The 23027-nt window shown below is 45.2% G+C and overlaps 2 protein-coding genes across 5 annotated transcripts in view; both read left to right on the forward strand.

The window, feature by feature from the left end:
* Nucleotides 1-23027, forward strand: part of GTF3C3 (general transcription factor IIIC subunit 3) — a 65990-nt gene that overhangs the window by 40726 nt on the left and 2237 nt on the right. For all 4 annotated transcript variants that reach the window (XM_061608162.1, XM_061608161.1, XM_061608163.1 and 1 more), the window contains 9 exons: nucleotides 6558-6661; nucleotides 8845-9016; nucleotides 12340-12542; nucleotides 13634-13735; nucleotides 14385-14520; nucleotides 15070-15307; nucleotides 15434-15624; nucleotides 17069-17193; nucleotides 21782-21934. In XM_061608162.1, the coding sequence (XP_061464146.1) occupies nucleotides 6558-6661; nucleotides 8845-9016; nucleotides 12340-12542; nucleotides 13634-13735; nucleotides 14385-14520; nucleotides 15070-15307; nucleotides 15434-15624; nucleotides 17069-17193; nucleotides 21782-21934 (1424 nt within the window). The remainder of the gene's footprint in view (nucleotides 1-6557; nucleotides 6662-8844; nucleotides 9017-12339; nucleotides 12543-13633; nucleotides 13736-14384; nucleotides 14521-15069; nucleotides 15308-15433; nucleotides 15625-17068; nucleotides 17194-21781; nucleotides 21935-23027) is intronic.
* On the forward strand, nucleotides 894-3918 carry LOC133376299 (uncharacterized). Its single transcript, XM_061608166.1, has 2 exons — nucleotides 894-1946; nucleotides 2706-3918. Exons 1-2 carry the CDS (start codon nucleotides 1896-1898, stop codon nucleotides 3900-3902), a joined length of 1248 nt encoding a protein of 415 aa, XP_061464150.1. The 5' UTR covers nucleotides 894-1895; the 3' UTR covers nucleotides 3903-3918.

Raw genomic sequence — 23027 nt, forward strand, 5'->3', positions numbered from 1 at the left:
TGGAGCTTTAATCCTAGTGGCTGGATTACATTATCAAGGCTGGAGATTTAATCCTAGTGGCTGGATTACATTATCAAGGCTGGAGCTTTATATCAGTGGCTGACTTGTATTAAATCTGATTTACATTGTATATCCTGCCCCCTCTGGGGCCGTGAACAAGCCAAAAACCCAGCCTACAGCACTAATCTGAGTGTGCCAACTCTAAAACAGCCTATATTATATTAATGCTGATACCTCTGTGCATTCTGCCCCCTCTGTGGCAGTGCATTTCGCCATCTGCCAGTGTATCCTACCCCCTCCGTGGTAGTACGCTGTGCCAGTTCGGGTCTTTACATCCTGCCCCCTCCGTGGCAGTGTACTGCACCCAGGTTTATATAAGATGGCAGAACAGCCAGGCATGTCACCATCAACACACATGGTGCCAGATCAGCCAGACATGCCACAATCAGCCAAGCCACAACATTCTAACACGTCTAAGACCAGACATGCCAAAGCACTGGCTAAGACAAAACATCTTTCCAGCCATAGTAAACCAAAGCGCCCTCGTTATGTCTCTGTGCCAACCAACGCCACAGCACAGACACACATAAGTGACATTTTCCATTCTCCTACTACTGCCTCTGACGAGGAAGAGTTTGTTGGCTTTCCCACTCACTGTTCGCCTAATGAACCTACCTCTGGTTTACCGCCTCAAACTTCTGTTCCATTAGTTCACCAGGCACATATATCTCCCACATCTGGTCTGCAGCTGTCTCCTGATTTCCTCTCCCAACTCCAAGCCATGCTGGCTTTTTTCACGCGAATGCAGTCACTACCACAGGCTCCTGCCATACCCCCACTCAACATGGACCAATGTGCGTTCCATGAAGCTCATCCTTCCTGTTCACCAGATCCCTTTGATGTAGCCAGAGGCAGATGTACGGATGAAGCCTCGTATGCGGAGGAGTCAACTTTCACTGACCATGTTGAAGGAGACGACTGGAGCGACTATTCAGATCATGAGGAGGATACTTCGTATCGCTTGTTCGATACCTCAGATTATCAACCGCTAGCACGTAGGGTACTTCATACCCTTGGTCTCCAGACTGTGCCTTCAACTTCGTCCGCCCCAGCTATCAAAGGGGCCAAGGTCCTCAAATCCCCTGCACCTACTGAACACTACATCCCGGTGCCGGACCCAATTGCCAAATTAGCCTCCGAAGAATGGGCTCATCCACTCAAAGCCCGACGCTTCAAGAACCTGGCTGACAGATTGTACGCCCTAGGCCCAGACTTTGCCACCAAGTTAGATGTCCCTGGCATAGATGAACCAATCGCTCGTCTCGTTTCAAGATCTCTTTTGCCCAGGGAAGGGGAATCCCACCTAAAAGATACTACTGAGCGACGAATAGACTTCGCCCTCCGCAAGAATCACGAGGCCACTGCCTTAGCCATGCGTGCCTCCGCTTCAGCCTCCATATTCTCCAGAGCCTCTATGATGTGGATGGATGACCTTCTAGAGGATGCTAACCCTGATCCTGTTGCCTTCAGAAGAGCACTATCGAAATTACGTAAGACAGCAGCTTTTGTGGCCGATGCCACTTTGGATGCCACTCAATTAGGGGCACGAGCCATGACGACTCAAATAGTCGCTCGTCGCACCCTCTGGCTTCACCACTGGCAAGCTGATTCGGCGGCCAGACTGAACCTGTCCAAGGCTCCTTACTCTGGATCTCTACTCTTCGGCGAGGAAGCTCTAAAGGCAGTTCTGGTTGATCCAAAAGACGCCCAAAAACCGGTTCTGGCCACAGTCAAGAACATCGACCACAGGCCCTTCAGGCGATTTTCCTCCTTTCGTTCTAACCAGTCCTTTTGAGGAACGCGGCCAGGAGGACGAGGCCGCGACTTCAGACCCTATGACTCCAACGCATTCAGGGGCTCCTGGAACCGACGCTTCCAGGGCAGAGGTCAGTACCAAGGGCGCAGGGGCAACTCATCGTCCTCATATAGGGGAGGCCCTCGCCTACACAAGTAGTATTAACGCCCTCCCCATAGGTGGCAGATTACTTAATTTTGGAGATCGATGGCTGCGCCTTACTACGGTCTCCTGGATCAGGGACCTTTTCACTTACGGCTATACCATAGAGTTCTGGGCAACCCCATCAGACAGATTCCATCCGTCTCCTTGCCCAAGGGCACCAGCCAGGCACAACATCATGCAGACAGCTATACATCACCTCTTGGACATAGCGGCAATAGAGCCAGTTCCCACAACTGAGAGGTCGGAAGGGGTGTACTCCCTCCTATTTGCTGTGCCAAAACGAGATTTATCTTGGAGGGCGGTATTGGACCTCATGTTTGTCAACCGTTTTGTAACATACCGCAGGTTCAAAATGGAATCTCTCCATTCCATTACCGAGAGTCTGCATGAAGGAGACTTCCTGGCTTCTATCGACCTTAAGGAAGCGTATCTCCATGTACCCATTTGCATAGCCCACAGAAAGTTTCTTCGGTTTGCCTTTGGCTACCAACATTTTCAATATAGAGCGATGCCATTCGGCCTCTCCTCTGCTCCAAGAGTATTTTCCAAGGTGCTACTCATCCTAGTGGCTTACCTTCGGACCCAAGGGGTTCATATCTACCCATATTTGGATGATCTGCTCATACGGGCCAAATCTGAAGAGCTGGCTCATCATCATTTAATGATCACCCTCAATGTTTTGCAGACCTACGGCTGGCTTGTCAACTTCGACAAAAGCCATCTCCAACCAACCCAACGCCTCCTACATCTTGGGGCAATGTTGGACACCCTGCAGGCAATGGTCTTCCTGTCTCCAGATTGCATCACTGCCATCACAAGCATCGCAAGGTCCCTGATGCAACAAACATCCGCAGACGTCATGCTTCTCGCCAGAGCGCTCGGGATGTTTATCTCCACAATCCACATTGTGCCCTGGGCTCGAGCCCACACTCGGCCCCTTCAGTGGACTCTGTTGCCTTTTCAAAAAGACATTGCCAGCTCCAACCATCGCAAAGTTCGTTTGAGCCCCGCTCTGCGCCTCTCCTTCCGCTGGTGGACCAAGGTTCAACACCTCTCCAAGGGCACGTCGTTCAGAGAACCCCGCAGAACCGTCGTGACCACAGACGCCAGCCTCATAGGTTGGGGAGCCCACTGCAACTCCCAGTACGTTCAGGGGGTTTGGCCCAACGCAGAGCAATCTCGAAGCATCAACTGGCTGGAACTAAAGGCTGTCCACTTGGCTCTATGTCATTTTCAGTCTCTGTTCCCTTTGCATCATGTGCTCATTCGAACAGACAACACTTGTGTAAAATCACATTTGAACAGACAGGGGGGCACCAGGTCTCGTCCTCTGCAGGACTTAGCCTCCCTCATCTTTGTCTGGGCAGAACAACATCTACAATCCCTGAAAGCAGAGCACCTCAGAGGGATTTGGAATGTGACAGCAGACTGGCTCAGCAGACAACAGGTCTTCCCGGGAGAATGGAAACTTCATCCAGCCATTTTCCATCGTCTCCAGTGTCGGTTCGGCGCCCTCTCAGTCGACCTGTTTGCTTCCAGTCACAATTGCCAGTTTCCAAGGTACTTTGCCCGATACCTGGACTCAACAGCAGAAGCAGTGGATGCTCTGACAACACCGTGGCCAGACGGTCTATTGTACACCTTTCCTCCCATACCATTGTTAGCCAAAACCTTGAGGAAGGCGCGAACCGAAAGGGCACAGCTGGTTCTGATAGCACCATTTTGGCCACGCCGACCGTGGTTCTCAGATCTTCTGGCAATGTCAATGATGGATCCTTGGACACTTCCAGTAACGCCAGACCTCCTATCCCAGGGTCCAGTACTGCACCAGGACCCTACTTGGCTCAATCTAACAGCGTGGCGTTTGAACGGAGACACTTGAGGTCAGCTGGACTGTCTGACGCTGTGATTGATATTATTTTGGCCTCGAGAAGACCATCTACCACTCGCATTTATCAACATACCTGGGTGGCTTTCTCCAAGTGGTGTCAGTCCCACCACCACGATCCATCCCAGGCCAATGTGCACCAGGTGCTCCAATTTCTCCATAGTGGCTTTATGATGGGACTTCGACCCAACACTCTACGTCGACATGCGTCTACTCTGTCATCTATTCTCTCAGTGTCCTCTCCTGGAGATCATATTTCCTCACATCCGTTCATCAAACGTTTTTTGAGGGGAGTCGCCCTACGCTCTCCGGCTGTTGTCCATCGGTTCCCCTCATGGAGTTTGCCGAAAGTTCTGCAGGCTTTGCAACGCCCTCCGTTTGAACCCATCAGGACTGTGCCCCTACGTATACTGTCCTTCAAGGTCCTGTTTCTGATCGCAATCACATCTGCCAGACACGTTTCGGAGTTGGGCGCATTGTCTTCTGCTCGACACCTCTGCGTCTTCCATAAGGACTCTGTTGTGCTGAAGACTGACCCTTCCTTTCGTCCCAAGGTCGATTCAGTTTTTCATTGCAACCAGGACATTGTTTTGCCTTCCTTTTGCCCGAATCCTACCCATCCTCTCGAGAAGGCTTGGCATTCGTTGGATGTCCGGAGGGCTCTCAAGACCTACCTGTCTAGGACCCAAGAGATTCGACGAACGGAGTCTCTGTTTGTATCCTTTCATCCAAGGTCTATGGGGCATAAAGTATCCAATCCTACCTTATCCCGTTGGTTAAGGGCATGCATTACTTTAGCATATGAGTCCCTGAAGCTGTCAGTTCCAGCTAGTATAACGGCTCATTCTACCAGGTCAGCTGCCACCTCGGCTGCTTTTGCCACTAATGCTCCTGTTGCCGATATTTGTAGGGCTGCAGTCTGGTCTACCCCACACTCGTTCATAAGGCATTATAAAATTGATCGTTATGCCTCTGCTGATGCATCTTTTGGCAGACGAGTGTTGCAACAGGTTCTTAATGAGGATTAACATGTGGGTGGTCCCTCCCTATATGGGTTGCTTTGGTACATCCCACGGTGATGGCCCACCTCCTATGGAAAATGTACCATTGGTCTCACCTGAAAGGTGATTTTCATAGGAGTGGGCCATCACGACCCTCCCAGTTGGAGGATGACTAGACATTTTATCAATGGGTTACATGTTATTGTTACGCTATTATATTTAAATGTAAGAGTGAAGTCAAGACTTTTAGTTCTGTTATGTTATGTAGTTATGTTAGAGTCATGTTGTTATGCATGTGACTATTATGTTATTTTCCTGGCGGGCCTGTTGGCCTTGTTCTTGTATTTTTAGATATCTCTTTTTAGACTCGCTACGAATGAACTGGAGAGTGGGAGGGGCATGACGTCCCTAGTCTTGACTTCAAAAACATTCTTGCCTTCGCACGATAGGTGGAACTATTCCCACGGTGATGGCCCACTCCTATGAAAATCACCTTTCAGGTGAGACCAATGGTACAATCCCTACACTTGGCCAGAACAAGCAAATTCTCCCTGTCCTCTGATTTATGGGTGTTTGGTTTTTAAGGAAGGAAGGACAGCAATCCAGATCTTCCCTTTAAAATTTTCAAAATGTTCTCTGGTTTCAAACCTGGATTATTTTATCTGGAAAAAGCCAACCTAGCCTTCCTATAGTATAATTTCAAAACTTTCTTCCTCACTCAGGAGTATGCAGTATATTTGATTTGTCTTCTTATTCATTTTTTGTAGTTTTGCTTGTGAGTTTAGTTTTACATGAAGAGAAAAAAATGATTCTAAGGAAGGAATAGGGAAACGCTTGTATGGCAAAATGTGTGCAGATAAGAGGGGTTGGGGCAAAAAAGGTAAGAGAATATACTAGGCCGGGCAATCTTATTCCTGTTGTTCTGAAGAGGACTCTTAACTGCTTGTTTAGTAGCAATAAAAACAATGAGGGGCTAGGGGATCTACAGTATTAAAAGCACAGTAGAAAAGAAATTCAGAGAAGAAAAAAAATGTAGTAAGGAAGTAGGCAATGGGTGTTAAATAGTGTATGAACAGCCATAGAGATCAAGGCTGGCACCAGGCATGAGGGAGGCATGGGCTGTGCACACCCTACCCCAAACAAGTTGATGGACAATTGGGCTGGGGCAGCGGAAAATAGGGAAAGGAGAAATGGAGCCCAAGTAGCTGGAACCTGCACAGAAGCACTCCAAAAGGCAGCATTTCATTGTGGGGGCCCACTTACATATGTTGCTCATGTACAAAGTCATTCCCCAAACTCATTCCCTAATGGTATTCTTATGTAACTAAATAGCACCTTTCATAAACAAGTGGCACACTTGAGTATATTGTAAGGTCTGCAGAAGTACGCAATATATATTGAGAAAAATGCCTAAGGGGGCAACAAGCAAACAAACTCCAAATGAGAGTAGGCACGGAATGCTGAGTGTAAGGGGTGGGGGGAGAGGAACAGAAAGTCTTCGGGGAGGGGGAATGGCTTGGAGTATCCTGCGGTAGGGTTGCCAGGCTGCAACCCTGAACAAGACTCTACACTGCAACTTTTGTTGCAGGTCCTACTTGTAAAAGAGATCATGTGGGTTAGAAAAACTAAAACCACTCTCATCTTCTAGCTTCAGAAAAGGTTACCTGCTCTATACCCGATGGCGTTCCCATAGACATCACGGTAAAGCTCATGGTGTGCTTAGTTCACCTGAACATCTTGGAACCTCTTAATGTAAGTCCAGAAGTGAATAAAGAAAAACACTTTAGAGTTTTTCATATGAGTCCATGATATTTCAAGGAAGTTATGATAAAGATGGTTTTGGAAGTAGAGGGTGGTTTGGGTTTCATGAAAAAATAATCTGGGATCCAAAGAGGAGCTTAAGGAAATGTACTAGATCTGTAGGAAAAGTTCCCTTCATAAAAAATTGAAAAGCTTATCCTCTTGTAAAATCACAAACGGCTTTTAAAATCACCCTCAGTTTCACCAGCAGTTTGCCATGTGGCATTGTGGGCCTGCAGCTAAAGCCTCATTGAGCGCATAAAACTAGTTTCATATTTGAGGGGGTGATATACTATCTATGGGCTATAATGATCCATGGCTTTATAGTTTTATTCTGTCAAGGAACATGTAACATGATTATTCTAGAATGGCAGATGGGTAAGAGATACAGTGAAATTTCTGGAATATTGTACTGGATGTGCTATGATGCATTACAAGTCTAGCTATACAAGTCTAAGCCATAGAAATGGGGTCAGTGCCTATCCGTCAGCATCTTATCCTGTAATTAGGGATGGAGGAACCTTTGTCTCTCCAGTTGACTCCAGTTCCCACCAGTCTCCACCAGCATGGTCAGTAGTTAGGGATGACATGACTTGTAGTCCATCAACATCTGGAGGAACAAAGCTTCCCCAATCCTGCCTTAGAGTTAGGATCCTTTCATGACAATCTTTTGGAATGAGTGGGTTTGTGATAGGGAAATGGGATGCTGCAATGCATGATTGGATTGTTGTATCTACAACAGTATCAGAAGCACTGTTTTACATTGGTTGCAATCCCTACCTCCAGGGTTGATTTCAGAGAATAGCATTGGGCGATTGTCTTTTGGTCCCCTGGCAGTTGTGCTGTGGGGTGCCACAGCTGTTTAACATCTATATGAAGCCCTTGGGAGTGGTCATCAGGAGATTTGGGGCGAGGTGTCCACAGTACACTGATGATACCCAGCTCTGTTTCTCTGTAACATCTGAATTGGGAGAGGCCGTACAAGCCCTGGACCAGTGCTTGGACTTGGTGGTGGGCTGGATGAGACCAGTAAACTGAGTCTGAATCCTGGCAAGACAGAGGTGCTGTGGGCTGGTGGTTCCTGAGTTCGGATAATTCGTCAGCTGCCTGCTTTGGATGGGGTTGTACTCCCTCTGAAAGAGCAGGTTCATAGTCTGGGGGTGCTCCTGGATCCATCTTTGTTGCTAGAGGCCAGGTGACCTCAGTGGCTAGGGCTGCCTTTTACCAGCTTCAGCTTGTATGACAGCTGTGGCTGTTTCTGGACTGAGATAGACTGACCACTGTTGTCCACACACTGGTATTTCCAGGTTGGATTACTGTAATGCACTCTATGTGGGGCTGCCTTTGAGGTTGGTCCAGAAGCTGCAACTGGTGCAAAATGTGGTGGCACGACTGCTCACTAGGGCAGGGTATCACCAACATGTCACCCTGCAGCTGCAAAAATTGCACTGGCTGCCCATTAGCTACTGGGCTAAGTTCAAGGTTCTGGTTTTGGTGTACAAAGTCCTATACAGCTTGGGACCAGGATACCTGAAAGATCATCGTACCCCTTATATACCCAGTCGATCACTGTGCTCTGCAGGTGAGGGCCTTCTGCAGATACCATCTTATCAGGAGGTTCATTCTGCACAATATAGGAAACGGACCTTTAGAGTGGCGGCACCTACCCTGTGGAATTCCCTCCTCTTCAATATTAGACAGGCACCATCTGTGTTATCTTTTGGGCACCTACTGAAGACCTTCCTCTTTCAACAAGTCTTTTAAGTAGAGACCATATCCCAGTCTGCACCTATACTGGAATTGCTTTTTAAGATGTTTTAAAGGCTTTGTTTTTAAAGGTGTTTTGTTTTAATATATTTTAAAGTCTGTTTTTAAGATGTTTTAAGAGTGTTTTCAGTGTTTTGTTTGCCGCCCTGGGCTCCTTCTGGGAGAAATGGCGGGATATAAATTTAATAAATAAATAATACAATTTATATATTTTTAATTTGTTTGGTGTTTGCAGAGAGATGCATTGACTTAATTGTGATGTCACATAAAGTAATGTTTAAAATGTTCCAGAAATTCAGCTAATTGATTTTGTATCTATTCACGATATTTTAATTTTTTGTGTTTTATTTTATTTTTTGTCCTGCAAGCTTCTGTTGACCACACTAGTAGAGCAAAATCCTGAGGATATGGGAGATTTGTATCTTGATGTTGCAGAAGCGTTCCTTGATGTTGGAGAATACAATTCTGCACTCCCTCTCCTGAGTTCTCTGGTATGCTCAGAGAGATACAATTTAGCTGTTGTTTGGCTCCGTCATGCAGGTAATTGCTAATAAGCTCTTTTGATTCTGTAGGATGAGTTGCATTTAGTAATTTAAGTTACTTTTAATTTTTTAATTTTGGACCCTGATACTAGGAGTCCAACTTACACGATTCACGTTAAGGCTCACCTTGTCCTGGATATATTCAAAAGTCTAGTGCAAAATGCAATGTATTTAGGAGCAGTTGTACCTCATAATAACTAGAGATTTAGGTTTTCCTGAAGAATAATTATATATTGTTGAGCAAATGAATATATTATTGGGGTCAATGACCAGTTTATACAAAGCATAAAATATACAAACATCTCTAGATAAGACCGTTAAAGCTAAACCAAGACTATTCAACCTAAACCCTGTCCAGGCGTCTGCTTATGTTTAACACCAGCATGGAAGCGGGACTGCTCCAAGTAGCCATCACCCTGTCGTCCATGGGTAGAATGTAAATGCAAGCATTTGAAGGGGGAGGGAAGTTTTATGTGTGTGGGCTTCCATATAATCTGGAACCCTGAGCAGTTAGGGTTCCAGATCATGTGGAATCCTGTATGTACAAAGGCTCTCCTCTGTTGTGTTCTACACATGGACACCAGGAGGAGGGTCTGCTTGGTGCAGCCTCACTTTCTGCTGATGTATTGGTGCTAACTATGGGTAGCATAGGAAGATCCTCCACGGTGTAGAGTGGTAAGCGGCGGTAACGCAGCCGAAGCTCTGCTTATGGCCGGAGTTCGATTCCAACGGAAGGAGGAAGTCGAATCTCCGGTAAAAGGGGTCGAGGCCCACTCAGCCTTCCATCCATCCGTGGTCGGTAAAATGAGCACCTGGCATATGCTGGGGGGTAAAGAAAGGCCGGGGAAGGAACTGGCAATCCCACCCCATATATACAGTCTGCCTAGTAAACGTCGCAAGACGTCGCCCTAAGAGTCGGAAATGACTCGCACTACAAGTGCGGGGACACCTTTACCTTTATGGGTAGCATGCCCAAACAGGGCTCCAAAATGGAACAAAACTATAATCTAAATTAAATAGATATTGTCCAAGCTGTTGTCTTAATTGCAGCGTGGAAAACCTTAGCAACCTTTTCAGTATCTCCAGGGAAGTTACCGGCTAAATAGTAAAGAGACATAATAACTGTGTTCTCTCTACCAGGGAACTGAGAGAGAAGAGAGGTGATATCATGGTTAAAAAATTACAGTGTAACAATACATGTAACAGTTTCAGGGAGCTCTCAGCCATTAGGACAGTGAACGCCTGGGGGAAAGTGCTTATTATATCGCCTTTCTAATAGAGCAGAAAGTAGCACATTTATGTAAAGGAAATTCAGTACTTAGATGTTTAGGGCTTTCAAATAATGCTGGATGTTATCTGAAATAGAAGTGGATGTGCTTATTGAGTTCACCCCCTTCTCAACGCCTTTCTTAAAATGGCCCCTCTGACAGACACTGAAAGATGGTGATGGTTCTGGACCCTCATTGCTTTTATTAAGGTCATGTCTACCATAATGTCACAGTTGCATTTGATGCTATCATCAAACAAATCATTATGGGAACACTCTAGCTCAGGAGTGAGGAACCTGTGGCCCTCCAGATGTTGTTGGACTACAGCTCCCATCATTCCTGACCATTAGCCATGCTGGCTGGGGCTGATGGGAGCTGGGTGTCCAGCACTGTCCGGAGGGCCACAGGTTCTCCACCCCTGCTCAAGCCTTCAAGAGCTACATAAAATGGTCACAATTACAAAAGCTTCATTTGTGGTTTTTTCGTTCCCTTAAAAAAATCAAAACAATGAAAATAATTGAAACCTAAACAGCTAGGCCTTAATCGTGAAATTGCAAGATACATAATAAGTTCCATTTGTCCATATAGACCAGGGTTTTTTTAAAATGTGGTCCATAAACCACTAAGGGGTCCATGTATGGGCATCAGGGGGTCCATGAACTGGGCGCAAAAAAATTGAAACTTTTTTGTTACTTTGATTTTTTTGTGTGTGAAAAAAATTGTGGGGGTCCATAGCTTTCTTCAGATTCTCAAAGGGGTTCGTGACCCAAAAAAGAACCACTGATGTAGACACAGGCTTGGGTCTGCTGGCGTATACCCTGAGCAATATACAAGAAAAGTATAAATTATCAACCCTGTTGTTCCTCGTAACTTATTATTTTATTAAAACCACTGGTTAAGAACTAGCTGAGAAGTCCAGCTTGAAATTTCACCTCAGCCATTCAGTTAAGTTTATTACACAACAGCCAACAGGCTTTTTGCATGCACACCGAAAAAGAGAAATTCAGGGGAAGCATTAAAACAATAAGTACAAAAAAAAGAATAATTCGGGAATATAAACATATAACAATACTGCAGAAATTAATGATAATCGAGCTGAACATTTCAGCCATTTATTCATTAGGTGGCCTTAGGTAAGCCACAGTCTCTTCGCCTCAACTGCCCTGCCCTGCCTCATCCCCACCCCACCCCACCCCTTCAAGCGTAACAGGAAGATAATACTGTCCTGCTTTACAATTAGGAAGGATAATTGACAGATTGTGGCAACGCTTTGTGCACTTACGAAAAGTGCTACATATATAGGGGACCAACCATATTAACAGTAAGGAATGGTTCTGTTTTGAAATAGCACCATATGGCTGCTGTTTCTTATTCAAATGAATTGTAAGGTTTTGGAGCCCTGCCCAAACATTCTCCCGCATATTAGCAACATGTATTTTTCACCAGCAGTGTTTATATATGTGTTTGTTTTTCACTAGGAGCGTTTCCTGTATTGTCTCACATGAATGTTCCTAACGCCTATTGACATACTCTTCCTTTCGCCGTGCTCTCCCTTATGACTGGAAGAGAGGGAGATATTCCTGTCGTGGCCATGATCTGTCCTGTTTCCCTCTTCTGTGTTAGAATTCAATAATGATGTGCACTTTTGGGTGGCTGAAATAGCTCCACTTAGGGTGTAGTTCTCAAGTATGCATGTCAGTCTGCCCCGGTACTTTTTCTGAGCATGACTGTCTTTTGTTAATTGACCAGTGAGAAGCTGGTACTGTCCACATGGTGCCATTGACTACCACCTGAGTGGAAAAGCAGAGTTGAGTGTGTGCTTGGAGAGGAAGATGGGTGTTGTAAAGGTCATTGTAATGTGTGAGTAGCGAGGTTAGGGCCCTCCAGAGGTTATTGGACTCCCAGCTCCTACCAGCCCTGCCAATGGTTGGGAATGATGGAGCCCAACAACATCTGGGGGTTACCATGTTGGTTGCCTCTGTGGCAACTGTATATATACAATTTTAAATAGTAAGGAAGAACTGGGACAGTATTTCTTTGCCTTTCTTTCTAGAGTGCTTAAAAGCGCTGGGCTACATCGAGCGTGCCGCAGAGAGCTATGCCAAAGTGGTCGACCTTGCCCCTTTGCATCTGGATGCAAGAATCTCACTTTCTACCCTTCAGCAGCAATTGGGCCGGCCTGAGAAAGCCCTGGAAGCACTCGAGCCTATGTATGACCCAGATACCCTGGCACAGGATGCTAATGCTGCTCAGCAAGTATGCATTTCTCTGCTCTTTGCCTGCCTGCCTGTTTTCATGTGACTGATTTAGTCTGTCATTACATTTGCATTCCACCTTTCCTCCGAGGAGCTCAGGATGCTGTACATGGTTCTTTCCCTCCCCATTTTATCCTCACAGCAACCCTGTGAGGTAGGTTAGGCTGACAGAGATGGTGATTGGCCAAAGGTTCCTCAGTGCGCTTCATGGCTGGGTGGGGTGTGTGAATCCTGGTCTTCCTGGTCCTAGTCTGGTGCTCCAACCACTTCACCAAACTGGCTCTCAGTTTAATGTACCTGCTAGGGTATTTTCAGTTTATTGGCACATTTTGTGCCATTGCATTTGCTCTACTCGGTAAACACACTTCATGTTTTCCTCTTCTCACAATATGACTGTCATGAGGAGGCTGATTTAAATCCATGAATCACTGGCTTTGTTAGGCAGATTGGGCAACTTCTTTCCCCAGCGCCATAGCTGTTTTTATTTAGTGAGGTTTCTCAAGGGCTGAGCAAAAATAACCTGATCTGCTGTTATGAATCAATTCATGTCAACCATTTTAACACACGGAAATGGTTGCCATGGAGGTTGACTTACCTATTGCACTGACAGATTGAGCTGCCTCCCGCATCCACATTGGTAGTCATCATGCACTCAGCGTGTCAGCATCTTCAAGTTGACAAACCAATACTTCAGCATTACAAGAGACTTGTTCCGTCAGGCAACCAGAAGCACACGAAAGAGGACAATTGTAGACTCTGTTCTGCATGCATGCTTTCCTAACTTCTATTTCCTGTATTGAGATTGTGATTTGAAAACTCTGATCCAGTCAGTCAGATTTTTAATTGTTTATAGCCAACAGCCATTGCATTGTCTATTAGGAACAGAACAAAATACTCTTTTATACCATATTACCAACAGACATACATTGTTCTTTTGTAATTATATAGAGGATGCTGAGGGTCTTCTCTTTGCCCTTCCTCAATCATGGGGGACTTGTTTTTATTATTTTTATGCCAGTCGTCTATTAATGTTTGTAAAAGTATCATTAAATGCAAGAGATGGCTGTGTGTGATCTAACTTCCTTCACTCAGGAATTAAAACTGCTGCTCCATCGTTCGACATTGCTGTACTCTCAAGGCAACATGTATGGCTACGTTGATTCTTTGCTCACCATGTTAGCCATGCTCTTAAAGGTAAGCTAATTCTTGCATCTCCTCTTTCACACTGCTACCTAGTCTAAACAAATTGAAAAGGAGCATAAGTGTGCAATATCTAGTCCATGCTGGCAAGATGGCAAGTGGAAAATTGCTATATATTTTTTAAAAGAATGTGTGCAGTTTGAAGGCCGTTACCTTTATAGACATGATACTTTGGTTATAGTGAGTTCCTTTAGTCGTCTGAGGCAACAGGAGTCTGTGGATACTGTTCAGTTGTGACATTAGGTGATAATTCAACAAAATAATTGTGCTAGCAGAAGGGGACTTTCCTTCTGCACCCCATGCTGTCATCAGATCTGTTCCAGTGGGTTGGGGAAACCCCTAGGAGAACATTTGGTTCTGTAAGGAGATATCCTTATACTGACAGAATGTTTGCCGTAGCGCTGTGTTAAATATCTGTTGCGATTACTACAGTTTTATTTATTAAACATAAGCCTTATACAGCATCAGCAGAAATACTGGCAGTTGTAGCTGGATTGCTCACCCATGCAGAGTTTGGAATTCTTTCACAAATTAAAACAGTGATTGACTGTATCCAACCATGGAATTGGCTAGAGCACAAGTATTCCTAGCTTCAAATATGTTCACAATCTACAGCTTTGGACCCTTTTTGACTGTCTTCCAGGTTGCCATGAACCGAGCGCAGGTGTGTTTAATATCCAGTTCAAAGTCTGGAGAAAGGCATCTCTATCTTATTAAAGTGTCTAGAGATAAAATATCTGATAATGACGATCAAGAAACAACAAACTGTGATGCAAAAGGTAATGGGTTTGTGTGTGTGTGTATGTGAGAGAGAAAACTGGGCTTGTCTCTTCCTAGAAAGCCCTTTTTGCATGGATCAAATTATTTCTTGCTTCATTCCTCCTTTACGGGGAAGGTAGACGATCTGACCTCTTGTGTACAATACCAGACTATTTCTACCCTGAAGTGTTTTGATTCTGTATTCTGGAGTTTTGCAGAGGCATGCAGCTCCTTGACTTACATCTCTTGAATTGTGCATCTTCGTCAGATGTATCTATTCCTGTTCTTTATCTTTACTTGCTCTTAATCTCCTGATAGTTCTATCTACTGGATTGGAGACCATCACAAAGAAATTTTTCTTGACAGTGGCCCTGATGCCTATTGAGTTCCTCCAGATTTTTACTGATGGCAGGCTCACCTCACTTATCTCCTTCAGATGATTTTATTTATGACTTTTGTTGTGCTTTGGCTTTACTTTTGTTCTCCACCTTGAACACTATCATGTTGAAAGGTGAGCTGTTGACGTTCTAAGTAAATAAATTAAAATATTGATTATGGCTCCATTCCAGCAATATTTGTGGTGCTTACCAGTGTGCTGACAAAAGATGACTGGTGGAGCCTCCTGCTGAAGGCAATCTATGCTTTGTGTGATCTTTCTCGATACAAGGAGGCAGAACTCTTAGTGGACTCTTCACTGGAATACTATTCATTCTATGATGACAGGCAGAAGCGTAAAGAGCTGGAATACTTTGGTCTCTCGGCTGCAATTCTGGACAAGAATTTTAGAAAAGCTTACAATTACATCAGGTGAGCCACCCAGGAAGGCTTCATTGGGCTGAGGGTTGACTGCACAAATTGAATCACCTGTCTGGTCTGCATCTGAATTCCTTTGGTCACTGCATGCAGTCTGACAGGTACCTACTTCTTCCATAGGATAATGGTCATGGAGCATGTCAATAAACCTCAGCTTTGGAATATCTTCAACCAGATCACCATGCACTCGCAAGATGTGCGGCACCATCGCTTCTGTCTTCGATTAATGCTGAAGAACCCTGACAATCATGCACTCTGTGTCCTAAATGGCCACAATGCCTTTGTGTCTGGTAGCTTTAAGCATGCCCTTGGTAAGAGCATTAGTATTATTCACTAAATATCACAAATGAAACTGTTTTATGTTGAGCTTCTCTAAGCTTCCTTAGAGAGTGTGTGTCCATCATGATCCTTCTACAAGACGCTGGGAGCTCTTCAAAAGGCTATTATTGTTAAGCTCTTATCCACTGAGATCTGATGAGTATTGCTAGATCTGATTGCCTGTTACACTGATATCTGCTGAATGAGATTCTAAGCCATAAAGATGTTCACCATAATAAATCTGTTAGCCATTTAGTGCCACAAGGTCATCTGCTTTTATTGCAACAGACTAACACAGCTACCCCTCTGGCTAGGTGGTGGTGGTTGGCTTTTGTGATTTATCAAAAGAATTATTAACACAGTGCGAAGCACAACCTATATCTATGGACACTTGTGCATCTCTCTCTCTATATGCACACACATATCCCTCCCTTGAGGTTGGTCTGGAAGCTGCAACTGGGGCAAAATGTGGTGGTGTGACTACTCACTGGGGCAGGATATTGCCATTGCCTCGCTGTTGAAAGAATTGCACTGGCTGCTCATTAGCTACCGGACCAAGTTCATGGTTCTAGTTTTGGTGTACAAAGCCCTACACAGCTTGGGACCAGGATACCTGAAAGATCATCTTACCTCTTATGTACCCAGTCGATCACTGCACTCTACAGGTGAGGGTGTCCTGCAGATACCATCTTATTAGGAGGTCCACTCCACACAACATAGGAAGTGAATCGTTAGTGTTGTGGCACTGACACTTTGGAATTCCATCCCTTTAAATATTAGACAAGTGCCATTTATGTTATCTTTTCAGCGCCTATTGAAGACCTTCCTCTTTCAATAAGCCTTTTAAGTAGAGACCTTATCCCAGTCTGTGTCTGTGCTGGAATTGCTTTTTAAGATGTTTTTAAAATTGCTTTTAAAGATGTCTTTAAGATATTTTATAGTCTTTTGTTTTTAAGATGTTTTAAAATGCTCTTATAGTGTTTTTGTTTGCCACCCTGGGCTCCTTTCGGGAGGAAATTTAATAATAATAAAAAATAATTTGTTAGTTTAAATCTCCTAAGTGATAGGATCTATAGGAACTTTATAAAAAGCAAAAAAGTCACAGCACAGCTTTTTATGGTCAAACTGTAAAAGGATGTTCTTTTTTTATTTTTGTTAACTCAGAACTGAACAGTAAGCAGAGTAAGCTAATCCTTAGAAGAACAGTGTCATCCACAGATATAAGAAATCAGTGAGCTGGATCCAGAAAAAAGGGTGCATTAATGGAGCTGGTGGAAGCTGACTTCTCCACCTCCTCCTCCCCCTGCTGCATGGGGATAGGCTAAGAGATGGGGGGGATTGGGCTTCAGTGACTTGTGTTTCTTGTTTTAAATGCTTTGAAAGCCTTTTGGTAAATAAACATAATTCCAAAGTAATTCACTGTTTGTTTCCTTCTAGGGCAATATGTACAAGCTTTCCGTATTAACCCAGATGAACCCCTCTATAGTCTTTGTATAGGCTTGACGTTCATCCATATGGCCTCTCAGAAGTATGTGTTAAAAAGACATGCCCTTATAGTACAGGTGAGTTGTCTGTCTGTCTGTCTTTCTCGAACCTCACACACACGCATGCTCTCATCTAGCATTTTGAATTTTGGGTTTTTCCAGCTGCATGGGTTTTCCCAATGATAGCTCATGAAGCATTCTGTGGTTCACTTTGAAATCATAAGTGATCATTTGTTACAGTTTTAATAGTCATGCAGGTGCACGCACGCACACACACACACGGCTGTTCTCTGTGTTTAAATACTTGACTTGCTGTGGAAAATGTATGGGTTTGTGCATTATGGGCAAATAGCCTCTGACATTTATATTATTTCATATCTATATCATTTTTCTGTTACACGTATGAGTAGCTAGAACCATTTCCTCCTGGGTTGTAGCAAGTAGACTTTAGCAATCATAGATCTCTCCTTTAACACAGAAATTGTATTAGAAGTACAAAAAATAAATTGATCGAAGCTTCCTTTTTCTTATCTATGTAATAGATTCTATTCTGCCTTTCTTTCAGTTAAAACCAAAGCAGATTTTTCTTTCCTTTTGATGTATGAGCATTATCTCTGGCCACTAGATCCCAGTTCAGAGATCTTGCTGGTAGGAGCAAAGGATTCCAAATGCTGCTGTGTAAGTCTGTTCCACTGCTTGTTGCCTTTGCACAGTAGCTTTTGTATTTGCTCCGATTCTATTTCTCATCCAATTCTGTTTGGTTTTTTCCCCCCATTGGTCTTTTACGTTTGGACATGACCAGCCCTGCTGGATTGAAGCCTGAAATTTACAGTCATGAATTCTGCTTTGAATGTAATACTTGTAGTAGAGTGAGCACTCTTTAGAGTACTGCAGGGTAACAAGATAGTTAGGCACTATTAGGCTCCTTGGTTAGAGTGGTATGCTGAGATTTCCAGAGAGAGGAAGAAAGGGGAACTTGAGTCCTATCAACTGAGCTTGGTTCGGCAATTTCCTTGATGGTTTTAAAGAACTCTTTTTCTACTAATTGCATTCTCCTACATCAGAAGAAATAGACTGCTGTGTGTCTTGTCCTTTTTTGCTTCATTTCCCCAAATAAGTTGGGACTGCAGGTACAATTGCATATTAAGATTTGAAGCCAGGGTGGGGGATATATTGAAGCTGCAGCATGTAGTTATTTCAAAAAGACACAATAAGGAAACAAAATGATCAGAGTACAGTGTAACAGACTGCAGGTAACCTTGGGCAGGCTCCGTTTGTGGGCTTGACTTTCTCCTGTGCATGGAAAGATGGTATCAGGTGGGTAAGTAGCTCCACCTAGCGGCTGAAGGCAGAAGAGCACTGTTGATTTTTGCAGGAACTTCCTGTTCTGTGTAGCTCCCAGCTCAGGTCTCTTCTGCCTTCACACACAATGGTTGATCGCTCTCTCTGCTCTGTGTTCAGGCCTGTATATTTGTCTTCTGTATTTATCTTATAGCTTTTGCATTTTTCTTCCTCCGACCTTTCCTTTCCCCTGTTTAAAAAAAAAATCCCTTCCTCCCTGGAGCCCTTCCAAGGCGTGAGGCGAACCAAGAAAGGGATTCCCTCCCTTCCTCCACCAAAACTGTGCAGAGGTGGGAAGTTGTTAGGGGTGCCCTGCGAGGGGGCTTTTGCCTGGACTGGCTCTCTACCGCCGCTCTCGGCCATATGCCCCCCCATGCTGAACTTATTATCAGTGGAGACGGGAATCTAGCGGCAGCGTCTAAGACATCAATGTTCCTTTCCTGCCTCACAGAAGCAGCGCTCATTGCACACGCCCCAGGAGGAGTCCTCCTTCATCCTCTTAAGCCAGTGGTGTGGCCTCACCTTAACGGCCGCAGCAAGACACACCAGCCCCCCCCCAAAGCATCAGCGGGAACGTAGATGCCTGATAGCGTCTAGCCCCCATAAGACCTGCTGCGTGGTTGCACCATAGGGAAAGCAACCTGCAAATCTGACAGGCCGGAGAAGAGGCCCAAGCCACTCCCGCCCAAACTAGGAGCAGCACCATCACCGTTATCTTTGGGCTGAACGTACAGATGGAGACAGCCATGGCCCACCCCTCTTCTGACAGGCTGGAGATGGCTAACAAGTATAGCGGGCAGGGTGGCTTCAGACGGCACAGTGCCAATGGCGGACAGGCAGACCAGGCAAGCTCCTGGCAATCATGATGCAGACAAAGGGAGGGACTCACACAGCACTGCTTTCAGGACTCGAAGAGACCAAGAGTCACTATTTGAGGAAGAAGGCATACAAGCCCACCCTGGCTTGGATTCAGTTTTTTCTACCAGATCCTCACTTGAGGATTTCATGGGTTTTACAGACACGTCTGCCTCGTACCAGACTATCCACGTTACAGAAGGGGAAGGACTTCAGCCCCCACTCTTCTCCCCCTGCTCACCAATTGCAAAGAGAGGCATATCACCCCTGTTGTGCACACACTCAGCCTCTTCAACTACATTTCTCAGACCACATGCTTCAACAGTTGAAGGATCAGCTCAGGGCTGCCCTTTTAGTGGATTTGGCCAGGGATCTCTCCGGCACAGCATCCTCCATACAGCACCTCCCTAGTGGCACGCAGGGAATGCAGGCAACACAGGGTTCTTCCTCAGCCATCCCATCATCATCAAACCCACAGCCTCCTCCAGCACACAATTCACTTAACCCTTATGCGGCCGCTCAAGATAGGCATGTTCAACCTCCAGAGGAGACACCTGTCGACCCAGACAATGAACTGATTGTCTTAGATGAAGAGGACTGGAGTTGGGGAGTCAGAATCAGAAGAGATTTCAAGCAACAGAATTTTCCAAGAGCCCCATTTCCTCCCCCTCTTATGCAAGGCAATGGAGGCCCTCACCTTACACTCCCCTGATGACCCTCCAGTTCCGTCAACGTCCAGGATCCTGTCAGGGTGTCGAGACCCAAAACATAAATCCAGGGTGCTCAAACCCCTTGCGTTACTACCTAAAGTGATCAAATCTGAGTTCGATGTCCCTTTACAGTTCAAGAAGTCCGTGTCAACAGCTGACAAGTTCTATACACTGGAACAGCAGATTATGGACCAGCTGAAAGTCCCAATAGTAGACGCGCCCATAGTTAATCTTCTAAATCCATCTTTGAATCCTAAAGACCCAGATGCTCACCTTAAGGACGCGACTGAACGCAAACTGGACCAAGGCCGTAGAAGGGTACATGAGGCTAGTGCGCTTTCCATCAGAGCAGCAGCAGCATCTTCTGTCTTCACAAGGGCTTCTCTCTTGTGGCTAGAAGACCTTCTGGATGGCTCACAACAGGACCCTGCCAGAGCACACAAATCCTTGTTAAAAGTCTCCTAGGCAGTGACCTTCATGGCAGATGCATCCATGGACGCCATGCAATTTGCAGCAAGGTCATTAGCAGCAGGCGTCTTCACCCGTAGAACCCTATGGCTGCATCACTGGGAAGCAGATGCCACAGCTCTCTCTAACCCGGCTTCGGAGCCATATGTGGGAGGCAAGTTATTTGGTGACGAAGCCCTAGCAGGTGTCTTGGAATCCAAGGACAAGAAGAAATCTATGTCCTCCTCCAGGAAGAGAGAGGACAGAAGGCTTTCGAAGAGCCTTCCACCCAGGATAGTGGCTCATTCCACTAGGGCAGCAGCCACAATGGCAGCATTCTCAAGAAATGCTTCACTAACAGATATGTAGAGTGGCCACATCCAATATGTTTATTAGACACTACAAGATTAATACATATGCATCTGCAGAAGCAGCCTTTTGGAGGAGAGTGGTACACCACGACCTCTCCAACAGTCAATGAAATCAGCCCAGCAATATACCCACCCTACATGGGTCAGCTTTGGTATGTCCCACCTGATATCATATTTCCATGCACAGAAGAGACTTTTGGTCTTACCGTGAAAACGGTCTTCTCTGTACATGTCAAAGATGATATCAGGGCCACTCCCTAGGAGGGCTGGGCTGCAACCATGAGTACCTTGTAGGCCTCTTGCAGAGAGTGTATGAGTGCTGTTGCTTGACGTTTCATGTCGTGCTTCCTGTCAATGCCCTCAACATTAGTTAGCTTGTCATCAAGAATTGAGCTGGGAGCTACAGAACAGGAAGTTCCTGCAAAAATCAGCAGTGCTCTTCTGCCTTCAACTGCTAGGTGGAGCTACTTACCCACCTGATATCATTTTCACGGTAAGACCAAAAGTCTCTTCCTTTTCACAGCCCCATAGTCAATCCCAATTCTTTGTATCTCCTCATCCTATCATCCATCCCAGGTGCTAGCATCTGACCAGGTCCTAATTCTGAGAGGGAAGAGAATGGTGGACTTGAAAACAGCCTAGTCTTTGACAGGCAAGCGCATGACCAGGTCCTCTTTAGGGGCTGGCCCAGGGAACCCTTCCTACCATTGCTGCAATCTGCTCTTGAGACTTTTAGCCTAGTAAAGTCAACACAGTAGTAATTGCTGGGGTTTTAAACATTTCATTGGTTTTCTGGTTCAAATTTTTCAAAGCTGGCATAAGAAATCTCACTGGATTTAATGAGTGCGAAGGTGCTCTACATTTGATAGTGTCACTTTTGACTTGTTATTACCTATGGTTTCTGATTTTTACATTCAACCTTCTTTTCCCTTTTCTCCATAGGGCTTTTCATTCCTTCAACGATACCTGAGTCTCCGTGGTTCTTGTCAAGAATCTTACTACAATTTAGGCCGTGGCCTTCATCAGTTGGGATTGGTACATTTGGCAATTCACTACTACCAAAAGGCACTGGAGCTTCCCCCTCTAGTCCTAGAGGTACTGTATGGAAATTATCATCTGTGAACGGTAGTCCATTACAATGAAAAAGCATGTGTATAAGCCACATGTGCAAGGTGCCAGAAACCACCATTAATGATTTTAGTATGAAATGCATGCATTCACACACGCTATTTCCCCTTTCCTGTGAAATAATACAGATATTATCCTGGAAGGCTTAGAATAATGTCCAAAATGGTATCACTTTTAAAACTAAAAAAAGTAATGTATATTTTAGGGTTGGTAGATGTTTTGGAGGCTCCTTGCTAAAAATGCAGGACAGTGTAAAACATCACCATCATACCGTTTCTATGAAGGGTGCATAGTGATGCTTAATGCCAACTCCCTCTCCCCCCCCAAAAAAAGACAGGTTGAGTTTAGAACCCAAATCAAAATTTGGGACCTATAAATTGTGCCCCAAATGCATTCATGAGTAGGCCTAATTGAAAGTTTATTTATGGGGGTAAATACAGTAGGGCCCTGCTTGTTGGCGCCCAGCTTTTCTGCGTTGTGCTAATATGGCAGCACTAGCGGGGCGATCAGCTGTAGCACGGGGAGCTCCAGCTGATTGCGTGCTCCAGCTGACAGGGATCTGCTGTAGGGCGGGGAGCTCCCGTGCTCCAGCTGAGTAGGGCCCCACTTTTTGTCGCTTTGGGCCTGGAACAGAACCTGCCGTATGAGTGGGGCCCTACTGTATAGTGATACAAAGCAAGTACTGGCAAAGTCCAGCTGACCCTAACACTAAAATCCAGCTTCTTCCACCTTCGGCCTGAACTCTTTGATGTAATAAAATGGTGAACCAGTTTCCTAAAACTTCATAGTTCTGATCGTTGTTAGACTTATATAAACTTTTTATGTCCATGGGTACCTCTCACCACTTCCTTCATCTAGAGGAGATCTACTATTGTGTCTGTTGAGAACTGGCTTGTGCAGCTCCTGGAGTTCCTATTGCTGCTGAGCTTTGGTTTGCATGTCACACTGTCGCAGACCACTCCTTGCATCTGAAGAGGCCTTAACATTTGTGCTATAGGGGGGATAGGAGGGTTAGCATTGCCCATGGAAACTTTCTTCCCCGTCAGTGCAGGCTTCCATT

This window comes from Rhineura floridana, chromosome 2, assembly GCF_030035675.1.
Source record: "Rhineura floridana isolate rRhiFlo1 chromosome 2, rRhiFlo1.hap2, whole genome shotgun sequence".
Classification (NCBI taxonomy): domain Eukaryota; kingdom Metazoa; phylum Chordata; class Lepidosauria; order Squamata; family Rhineuridae; genus Rhineura; species Rhineura floridana.